This window comes from Magnolia sinica, chromosome 10 (genome assembly GCF_029962835.1).
Source record: "Magnolia sinica isolate HGM2019 chromosome 10, MsV1, whole genome shotgun sequence".
Lineage (NCBI taxonomy): Eukaryota > Viridiplantae > Streptophyta > Magnoliopsida > Magnoliales > Magnoliaceae > Magnolia > Magnolia sinica.
Genome location: NC_080582.1, coordinates 30,181,875 through 30,193,937, shown reverse-complemented (window position 1 = coordinate 30,193,937; position 12,063 = coordinate 30,181,875). Strand labels below are relative to the sequence as shown.

Sequence of the window (12,063 nt, the reverse complement as noted above, 5' to 3'; positions counted from 1 at the left end):
AAGTCTTAGAGTGTGTAGTCATATGATGAAAAGAGTTTGATGATGTTGAAGTAGTAAAAAACTGTGAAAATGGAATAGTCGATGAATTTGAGATAGAGTAATGAATAATTCGACAATTCCCTTTTTATGAACCAGAGCAAATGGAAGTGTTGGAGGTATGGATAGTGGAGGTGGAAAGGAAATTGCCCTAAAGGATGGAGATGCAACATTCACAGGATGCGATCTAACATACAAAAGTGATAAGTCGTTTAAAAAAATGTCTAGCACTACCAGTTTCCTAGTTTCCATGTCAGCACTTTTGTAGCCGTTATGAACAAGAAGGTATCCAATGAAGTCTTCGTTGTCTTATGAACAAACTTTTGGTGCGCAATGGTAGTCATATTGGCCACATGCATAACTAAACACAGAAATCAAGGAATCTATTGTGCTAGGACCGGAAAAGCTATAGGTGATTGATTGTTGAGGATTGAAGTATGCGGATAATTGATTAGATAGACAATTCTAGAGAAAGCGTCTATCCAAATTGTAGTGTGAATCTTGTTTTGAAATAGAAAAATTAAGCTGATCTTGGTCATGGTTGTGTTTCAAATCAGAGATCCCACTGTTGAGTCATCTGAGGATATAGAATTGCTGACTACTGAGATAAATTGTCCTCCATCACTATGGTAACTTTACATTGTCTTATCGAACATATTGTTAGTGCACTGATTTGTGTACCTTGTTTGTCAATCACGTGAGTCCGTGTGTCATGTAGTCGGTTGAGCCATTGGAAGTTGAAGACCGAAGACACAAGGGGACATGGAGCATCAACGAGCGAAGAACAAGTACATGAGGTACCTTGGTAACTTAACCCCATCGATCAATCTTAGTGATTATTCACTCTAGTGAGCATTCCAAGCTCCTATATAAGAAGATCGTGATCTTAAACCTTATCTAGAGTTTAGACACCAATTCTATTGGCAAATCCTAGTGTCTATCAACCTCTAAAGTGTCCATCAAGGAGAATCGCCTATGAGTTCAACTTTCCATTAGTTGTAGGAGATTAGAATCCCTTATGACTTCAACTTTCCATTAGTTGTAGGAGATTTGATGCAGGAAAACTAACCACTTACTCTAAAAGCTTGAACTGATAGAGTGTGCAAAATTAATTCCTTTATCTCATAGCCCAGGCCCCACATCCCATGGGTTAGGTCCTCAGCCGACCCTCCTCGTGGGCCCCACACATATGGGTTCTATCTCACATGAGCCATCTGCCTCACATGAGCCACCCGCCTCACACGGGTCGCCCACCCTGAGTGTGCCCCTGTATCTCATAGGACACCCCACTTGAGCCTGGTGTGAAAATGCCCATGCATTAATCACCCCCGGTGAGGAGTCTCAAACACGAGACCTCCTACTCTGATACCACTTTGATGTAGGACAACTAACCACTTGCTTTAAAAGCTCAAATTGATAGAGCATAACAACTAATCCCTTTATCTCATAGCCCAAGCCCCACATCCCATGGGTTAGGTTCTCGGCCGAACTCCTCTCGTGGGCCCTACATCACATGTGTTCTACCTCACAGGAGCCATCCGCCTCACATGGGTGGGGCCCGCCTCACATGAGTCACTTGCCTCATACGAGCCGCCCGCCCCGAGTGCGTTGCTACATCCCACAGGCCACCCCCTACTTGAGCTTGGTGTGAAAATTCCCCTACATTAAGATTTTACCTAACTTCCATCACCTTGGTCACCTCAATGGAGCATTGCATGCAAGGCCCTTTTTTAAAAAAAAAATAAAAATAAAAAAAATCTTGGAGCTGAAGCATTGGCAAAGCATTGACATCAATGATCGGGAGTGCAAAGGGGGGCTGATTGAAACACGAGAGAGCAGGGATCAAGCAACCCAAAAAGGCACGTCAAAGGGGCTCAATTCGACAAGTGTTAATTAGTGAGTCCATACTTTCTTTCCTTGTGTAGGATTGAGGGTAAGAATTTTTTACCTAAACTCGATAGATTCTTGTGTAGGACCTAGGGCCCGTTTGTTAAATATGAAGTCTAAAGTCTGAATCTAAAATCTGAATCTAAAGTCTGACTCTAAAGTCTGAATCTGAAGTCGGAAACATAGTATTGAATCTAGAACAACCCGTTTGTTAACTAATGTCTGAAATGTTTGGAATATGTTAATTTGACACATTTCCCCTTGTTGAATAGTCATGATTGAATCGCCGCCATTAAAAACTTCATGGATATGATCGGAATGTTTATTTGCCAACATGTTGATAAAAACACTTAGATGAAGAGATCACACAAATATCATCTTAATCTAAAGCTTTTGTAGCCTGTAAGAAATTTTTAATGGTCATTTTTCACTTTTTCGCTTCATTTTTTTTTTTTATCATGTCCAAGAATGAGCTTTCAATATGGATGGACAGTGCGAATGTAGTCACATACATCACAATGGGCTTCACTGTCAGGGTCCCACTCACCTCGGTGGATCCGAATTGCTTACTAACGACATCAGTAACCCCTAGTTATTGGACGGTATTGTGTGCCCCCCATCATAATTTATGTGTTTTATCCACGACGTCCATCCATTTTTCCAAATCATTTTAGGGATTGATCCCAAAAATGAGGATGATCCAAATCTCATGTGGCCTGGAACTTTCTTGGCCCATTAAGTGTCACTCACCACTATTCCTACGATATGGCCCACTTGATAATTGGATTTGCTTCATTTTTTGTATAATGCCTTAGAATGATTTGAAAGAACGGATGGACAGAGTGGATATGGAATACAAACATCAAGGTGGGCCCCATGGTTAGGGCCAAGGTTGGTGGCATGTGGCACACCACGCAATTCGCTTCCCCATCATAATGTGTTTTATCCACATCATCCATCCATTTTCCAAATCATTTTAGGTAATGATCCAAAAAATAAGGACTATCCAAATCTCATGTGGCCTAGAACTTTTGTGGCTGATTAATGGTCACTCACCACTGTTTCCTATGGTATGGCCCACTTGATAGTTGGATTTGCTTCATTTTTTGTATAATGCCCTAAAATGATTTTTTTAAAAAATGAATGGACGGAGTGGATATAGAATATATACATCAAGGTGGGCCCCAAGGTAAGGGCCAAGGTCGGTGGCATGTGGCACACCACACAATCTGCTAAACCCCCAAAATCTGAGAGTGGATTAGGTGAGATCCCATATCCACCCACAGGGGTGGGACCCCTGGCTGTGGGGCTCACAATGATGTGTGCACCTTAAATCCAAACTATCCAGCCATTTTAAAATTTCATTTTAGGGCATTATTCCAAAAATGAAGCCGACGCAAATTTTATGCGGACCACACCATAGGAAACAATCATGATTTAATTCTCACCATTAAAAACTTCATGGATTCCACCAAAATGTTTATTTGCCATCCAACCTATTGATAAGGACACAAACACCTAGATGAAGACGCCACGCAAATATCATCTTGATCCAAGGCTTTTGTGGCCCATAAGAAGTTTTTAATGGTTAAACACCATTGTTTCCTGTACCATGGTCCATATGGGATTTGGAGCTGCTTCATTTTTTGGATTATGCCCTAAAATGAGCTTTCAATATGGATGTACGGTGTGGATGTAGTCACATACATCACAGTGGGCCCATAGTTTAGGTCCCACCACCTCGGTGTATCCAGGGTCTCACCTAATCTGCTCCCCCCAAATTCGTGTGGGGATTGTGTACTACCCCACTCGGATATAGCTATAGATGGATGTTCCTATCAAAGGGCTCTATGGGGCGTACCGTGATGTATATGTTTTATCCACACTGTCCATTCAATTTTCCATATCATTTTAAGAGAATAAGACAAAATAAGCCAGATTTAAGACTTAAGTGGGCCACACTACAAGAAACAGTAGGAGTTGGGTGCCTACCATAAAAATTGCTTGTGGCCACAGAAGCCTCTAATCAAGCTAATTTTGTGTTTTCCCTCCATCCAGGTTTGTGTGACCTTATGGAGAGGTTAGATGACAAATAAACTTCACAGTGGACCCTAAGAAGGTTTTAACGGTAGTCATTCGATTCCCACTGCTTTCTATGGTGTGGTCGACTTGAGCTTTGGATGTGCCTCATTTTTTGGGATCATGCTCTAAGACGATATAGAAAGGTTGATGGGCGGTGTGGATCTAACACGTAAATCATAGTGGGCCCAGAGAAGTGCCACAGGTTAAAAGTTGGGTGGTGTATTGCGCAAAGAGAAAGCTCAGGGCAATTTTGGATTTAAAAAAAAAAGAATTATGGAGCGCATTTTGGATTCACCATTAAGATAGGCCTCCATCACTGAAAAAATTAAGCAAAAATTACGAAGCGTTTTCCACATTCAGTGTTAACAAACAACACTAAATGCGGATTGCTTTCCGAATTCTGCATTAAGTAAAAATTTTAAGCGTTACCAAACAGGCCTCTAGGCTCTTGTGTAGTACCGAATTCACTGGACACGGATGCGTAAGTATTAGTCTCTGTGGGAGCCTCTGATGGGAGTAAACGTAGGTCCTTGGACTAGGACCGAGGTTGTTGGTTAGTTAATAGAAAAACCAACTAAAGCCTCTCGCGGGAGCCTTCGGCGAGAGTGTCAAGTTCTTGTGTAGGACCGCGGTCCTTGTGTAGGGCTGTAAAGGTTAGAGGCGAACCTGATTTAAAACTTCCAATAGTGAATACGAAGAGTGCGTCCGTCGGGAGTGGAGTAAGGAAATCGAACCACTATACATGCTTGTGTTTGCGATTGTGTATTGTGGACATTCTTATTCATGCTTATATGATTGATTAGTTAAATCTTATGAATGTTTGAATTGAATTGTAAGCTAGATACTTAACTTGTAACGAACTTACAAGCTCGCTATCAATTATAGAATAGTTGCTTAATTGACATATTTTTAGTAGTTTATGTGATTGGATCCTTTAACGGCTTGGAAGCCTTAGAGTTAATTGTCTCACTTAGTTTAAATTAGCATATTAATTTAAGTAAGCAATTGTGTGTTAAAAGGCATATATTTTGTTTGGTCCTATTCACCACCGCCCCTGATGCAGGACGTGAATTTAAATATGATATGTAAGATTTCAGGCTTAGATCACACTAATTCAGAAACAATCACACAAATTCCACATCCCACATGAAAATCCAAACATTCAATTAAAGGGGAATCTATGCGGATCCAGGCCTACACACGTTAGGGCTGGATCAATGAAAATTATGAACCAAACAATACTCTAAGGGAAATAGAAATCACCCACACATGCATAAGAATCAGTCCCTAATCCAAGAGATTCCCCAATCTCAATTCAAGGAACCTTAGGATGAGACAAGGGGCAAATCAATTAGGGATAATGTAATCTAGGGTCAGGATTTATGAAATCGTGTATAAAAGAGAGGAAAATAGGAAGAAACCTCAACCCGAGACAGTCCCTGCATGTGGACAGCGAGCCAGGTGCGGGCACACGTGCGCCGGAGGCTGGCCGCACGTGTGGCGGGGGACGGAATCCAGAAGCGGATTCCTAGGCCTTGGTCGGCCAGGCTTGGGCTGCAAAACCCCTAAATCTAACGTCAATCTGAGCTCTGGTCTGAGTGTGGTGCTCCGCCGAAGTTTCAGCTCGCCCGCGGGCCGAAATCTGAAAACCTGCTGTAATGAAGAAATCTGATGCAACAAAAGGGATGAATTTGAAGTACGAATGGTGGGGGAAAATGGAAAAAAAGATGATGGAGGATGTGGGTGAATCAGGATCGATGTGGCTTCGCACCACGGTAGTTAGCCCTTCGGAAAGGGAGGGCTTCGCACCCACTTTCGAATTCTTACACAACTCACGAAGAGAGCAGAAAAATAAAACAGGAATTTTTTTATTAACTTCAATGAATCAAAAGAACTACAAGGGGTGCCTATTTATAGGGAAAATCCTATACCCCAAAACTCGCACCATGTGTACAACCTATTACTTGGCGATGAAGTAAACTAAAATAAGAACCAAACAGAGAAATTTAAAGCGTTCACAATGTTCTAAATAATAACAATAAGCAAAACCTAAAATATGAAATCAATCCGACGAGTGGGCCACGATCATGAGATCCCATGATGGGTTTTTCTTGACTATCGGGCTTACTTTTTTTGAACCAAAACTTGTCTTCTAACTAGGAGGCCCTCCCTACACGTCGTCATCGAGTTAGATCGATGGTGGGGTCCTCCTTCTGCGTACGTACGTGCGTAGGGGTGGTGGTGTGCGGACGTGTGTGTGCACGATGTCCTCATCACCCCCTCTAGGACATAGCCATTCATTTTATAACTCTTCTAAGCTTCCACGTATTGTCATGGTATCCTATTCCAAGCAATTTCACATATTTTCAGCAATCTTCTTGAAATGGACAAAGCACCCAAAAAAGTCTTGACCTTCAATGTAGAATATGTGATAACTAAATATAGTATAGAATTAAAAAGTAGAAGTCGAGAGACTAGGAGAGGGGCCCAAAAAATTAGAATGAACCATGAATAGTGGAGAATATGCTCTTTTATTAGATAAAGTGAGAGGAAATTTACAATGTTTCCCCATTGGACAACTAGAATCCCTTTTTCCATCAACCAAGATGAAATCAGCTCGAGTAAGGGAAGTGAATGTCTTCTCAGCAGGATGCCGAAGTCGCATGTGCCATACTGAAGTAAGAGCCTGAAGATGACAAAAGTTGACATATCAACAAGAAGTAATCCCATTGTGTACAGAAATTTGGCAAATTACATGTTCATTACTAGGTTGTTGAAACCCAAATTGCGGAAATGAGTGTCAAGGATGTCTGGAAGAGTTCATAGCGACTGGACTGGGTCATAACAGTGAGATGTAATGGCCAACCACTTGGGCTAAAACAAGTTTCTTCTGATGGTGATCTAGAGTTGTTGGTTAATTTTAACCAAGTGTGATGTGCCATAGGTATTGCGGACAAACAGTCAGTTAAATGTTGGAAAGAGAGTGGAAGTTAAACAGTAATAGAGTCAATGACATAGCCTACAAGATCTTGATTACAATGAATAGGGGGAGAAAACTATTCCTGGAAAAAAAGGTAACTAAAAACCATTAAATCACACAAGACGAGATAACATTGTAAGAGAAAAGAAGGAGAAGAAGAGATTAGGTTATTGGCTTTAGTCTATGTGGTGGATGGCCAGTAACCCAAGGAAGCGAAAGAATCATATGCTCTGCTCTTATAGATGGGACTAACAAAATCGAACAGAGTTCTTTTTGTATTGGGCAGGGACTTGGAAACCCCCTATTTGCCAATAGAAATGTTGGCCTACTTCCTCGCTGGATATATTGTATAACCCCTTTAGTGTGTTGATGGAACATGGTAGAACATTCATATTGCTCAACTTAAAAAGGAATTATTTTGATTCAACCATCTTTCTCAACTCTCTTATTGGTTTTTTTTTTTCTCAACATTCAATTATATTAACAATGGTGTATCGATCTAATATAATTTGATCGTTGATAAATAGAACTATTTGTCTACATCCCATAAGTATGTTTCTTTACTTCACTCAAATGATGGGTTCACCGTCTCACCCCTGGGATATAGAAGTAGTGCAGGAACATTGAGAATAGTGGATGTATCATGTAACGTGTCAAAGTCTTTGAGGGAAAAATTGGGAAAACTAACGGAAAATGGTGGATTTTTCAATGAAACCTTAGATGTTGAAAGACATATGATTACATGCTTAACTCAAAACATGATAAAAGCAAATTATGCGTAATAGTTTTCCATTGTTTAGGGGACAAAGTTGTGTTATTGACCATAAATGATACAATTATATCAATGAGTTCATATCATTCAAATGACAAACAATACAAGCAATAAAACACAAACAATACAACCAAATACTAAGAACCAAAAATATACCTTGGCCTCATATCCCCATGAAATTACATGGAGGCTCAAAGTTGTCCTAATCCAATCTAGGAAGCTATAATACTACTGCTCCTCATTATTGCAGTTCCTTACCCAGCTCATGAGGTTATGATACCAGCCATGTACTCTCTAACATATTGATAGCACTCTTCCTCATCAATGTGTACTGGTATGCAGTATCCCCATTGGTGGATAATGGAGCAATCATTGTAATTGTCATCGTCAATCCTGGTGGCATTGGTTGTGTCTGGACATCTCCGTGCCCATATCCATATATTAGATACATCTAAGCATGGCCATATCCATGTCCGTATCCATAGGCATACTCATGACCATAGCCATAGTTAGGATGATGACGCATGGGTGTCATCGCCGCTGAGTCACTCATTCTGTAACTATACGAAATGGACATCCCCTACCCATATTTAACACCTTTGGGCACAATACTCTGTTTAATAGCCTCATTGCATGCCAGCTGTTTCTTGTGACATGAGAAATGCAGGCTTGGCTTTCCCATTCATGAACATCCAACTGTTGGGTAGCATTATTGTCTTGGTCCCAAGTAAAATGGTCAAACTGCCTTTCCACAGCGAATTGGCTAAGAGACCTTTGACTCAGGCTCACTCTACAAACATCACCTTCATCGTTGTCACCTCCATCATCTCCACTGTCAGATGGCAACGAAGTCCAACATCACTCTCTAAATTGCTCAAGCTCATGCCACATGATGCCCATGCATTGTTTAACTTTCTAATGGAAACATGTTGTTTAATCTTAGATCTGAGGGCCCTTCTTGTATTTTGTTTCGCACGCTGTATGTGGCATTTTGGCTATTTTCTCCTCCTTTTAATGAATTATCATTTCAAAAAAGAAAAAGAAAAAAAGAAAAAGAAAAAAAAGAGGAGGATGGAGGCAAGCTTCAGGAATTAGGAAGAATGTTCAGCTGGAAAGAAGAAGTTTACATATCCAGTGAAAAATGTAAAAGATGTGCAAGAAATGCCTTCATGTAGAATATGACTACGCATCTCAGTTAAAGGGTCCAACACATGGCACTTTTTGGTGACATCAGTAGGAGTTTGTACATAATGGTTTTCAAGTATCCTGTCATGTACAGGTGTCCAGAGTGTCCTGCTACAAAAAAACCAAAATGTATGAGTATCCAGATAACCCTGCTTGCTGCCAACATAGCTGCCAAGTTGCATCTGATCGACTCAGAAAATATTGAAATATTTCGAGTGTGGATAAAATTATCCTCTGAGGGCAAAATGCCAAGGCTAGAATTGGGAAATTGGGACCCACAGTCGTGAATTCCATCTTCAGTCAACCCGGTCTCCCCTCTCTATTCTTTAAGCGGAATTTCTAATATACTCATGTATTTTAACTTTTGAATATATACCAACAGCCATTTTGTAACTGATTGGTTAACCAATTTTAGACAAAAAGAGAAGTGATTTGGATAAAAAGAAATGAAGTGACTTGGACAAATCTTGTTTGTCGATAACCTCAGACCAATCAATCAAATATTGATTAATATGTAATAAATTGCATACTACGTGAAAATGATGCTTCTGTTCAGAAAGGACATGTTCCAAATCATCTTTCATTGGTACCTTTTATCTTCCTTCGCTGTTTATGATATATTGCTTGTCTTTCGTAGTGGCAAATTTTTTATGGGTGTATTACCTTGACTACTTTTCTGTTCTTATGTAAAATCCAATTCAGTAGTGCTCTCTTAACTTGAAGAAACTTCCCAATGCTAAACTTGTTGGCATTGCATCTCACTTTGACACAGGTTGAAGAATGTAAAGACAGTAAAGCTTGTAAGATGTAAGGCTACTTATCACACATTACCTATTTCCAATATAGTCTTGTAATGCCCATCTGAATGTAATTAGCTACCTGGTCCATGTCTGTAAGCTTCTTCTTCTTATTCTTCTCCTCTATTTTTTTTTTCCTTTTACAATCAGCTTATATTGTTAACAAATAAGGCAGAGGTAAGATGATGTTTGGCAAACATGCTGATTATCAAATACATGCATGTAAAGGTGACAATTAATTTATTAATAACCTAATTGAAGGTGATCAAAAGAATCTTGCATGAGTAATGATCTGACATGTAGCTTATTATCTCACGACAACGGTGCTTTTCAGTTAATATCATCATTCCTCAGTTCTTTAGAATAAATGAAGCAATGTTGGGTTCAAAATGCTTATGTTTGAGGGACATTATGACTGTAGCTTAGATGGACAGTTCTTTGTTGCAACGATGAGATTACAGGTTCAATCATTGCTTACCCACATGAAAACAAGTGTTGCATTGCAACGCCAGGACAACAGGTTCAATCCTTGCTTACCCACCTGAAATGGGCTGACCACTTGTGGCTGAGTTGTCAACTTTTCCTATATTTCTGTCTTTGAGCACTTTCAAGACTGTACTGGACCTTCGAAGGGCTTCATGTGGTATGCGTGTTTCACATTTAGGTACATTATAGTGATCACTGTGGTTTTGGTAGCGGACCCATGCTCGTTGTGGTTGGTAACTGTAGCTTCCGGGAAACTTGTTCTGCAAAAGGAACTAACCTTTTTTTATGACAGATTTTATGATGCTTGACAAAGGAACTAACCTTTTTTTTTCTTTTTCTTTTTTACCCAGTAACAACACATGTTGGGCCCTCTTATGTTAATCCACTCACCTGGTAGGATAACATTTCCTAATATAGCAACTGCACATTTTCAATCAATGGTAAGAAAACGAAAATTACAACCAATGGTCCTCTTTTAACAGAAGATGAATTGGACACTTAATGTTTTCTCAACACGAATGTGCCTATGCATCATGTTACTTCTTTCTTGTGACAAGGTGATGATTTATTTATTTATATATTTTTATTTTATTATTTATTTATTTATTTTATTTTATTTTTATTATTATTATTATTTTTACACACGCACACACACCACCACATTCACGCTGTAGTGGGATTTCACCACCTATGGGTACTTGAACCCTTGACCAGACGTTGAAACTTCGGAGAGTCTACCACCCGAGCAAGAGCAAGGACCTGACAAGGTGATGATTGTTACAAAGCAATGAGACTATATATGCTGTGGGACGTAGCTTTGCTTTTGTTGGGCCCCATAGGGTCGAGTACCTGGCACAAAAATCTGTCAGGTCTACCCATTAGGCCGGCAATGCACACATTGAATATCGACTACATAAATTTCTTTAGGACTGGCCATTGTCTTTGCAGGCGTGGCTCACATGATAACTAGATCAGCCTGATTTTCCCGTCGGATTATATCCATGGAGGGATCCATCTGATGTGAAGCTAAATTTACCTGCATACTTGCCAAGCTGTCATGTTACTTCATGTAGAGGTTGGTGTGGGTAGGAGTGAACTTGGGTTCGGTCAACCCAAACCTGATTGGCCCAACTTGAAATTTACTTCAGGTTGGGTTGAGGTTGGATTGGGCTCGGGCTAAAAATCCCTATAAAAGGTTGGGTTGGTTTGGATTGGGACCCCAAGCAACCCAACCTAACTTGAACCAGACCTTATGTTGTAGGTATACATTTAAGTTAAGAGTTATGACTAACATGATATAATCATAAAATCATGTCTTGCATTGAAAATAGGGATGGTTAGAACTGTTCATGGTAGGGACTTTGTTGTATAGGGTTCATGAGTCCATCCTTAGAAAATAGGGTTCATGATCTGAACTGACCTGTGGTTTAGATGCTGAGTGGTCTAATGATTGGATTCATCCATATTGTGGATTCTATAATATGCGGGCCATAGTGGCAAAATTATGTTGAGTAGATGATTTTGACCATTCACCATCTTTAGATGAATTTGAACATTAAAAAGGAAATTTTCAATGGCTTACGTTCAATTCTAAAATCATCGATCATTAATGAATAATGATTATGAGACTAATTTATGATAGTAATGATTGTAGACAAGTGGGCAGCAAATCAAATGGTTGATCTGATGGCCTTTGTGGTGAACAGGGGATGTTCTATGTCTCACACGTCTCCAATTCAATTGCTCTACTCATTTGAATGCAAAATTTTTATTGTGGGCTTTATTTCAATGGTGTTATTTCTGTAAGTTACAGGTGTTACTTTAATAGTGTTATTTGT

The 12,063-nt window shown here is 39.8% G+C and overlaps 1 protein-coding gene across 3 annotated transcripts in view; it reads left to right on the top strand.

Moving 5' to 3' along the window:
* The window catches only part of LOC131258259 (uncharacterized protein At5g50100, chloroplastic), a 124,489-nt gene extending 114,476 nt beyond the window's left edge, over positions 1–10,013 (top strand). For all 3 annotated transcript variants that reach the window (XM_058259456.1, XM_058259454.1, XM_058259457.1), the window contains one exon: positions 9,715–10,013. In XM_058259456.1, the coding sequence (XP_058115439.1) occupies positions 9,715–9,796 (82 nt within the window). In that variant the 3' untranslated portion in view covers positions 9,797–10,013. The remainder of the gene's footprint in view (positions 1–9,714) is intronic.
* The last annotated feature ends 2,050 nt before the right edge of the window (positions 10,014–12,063 follow it).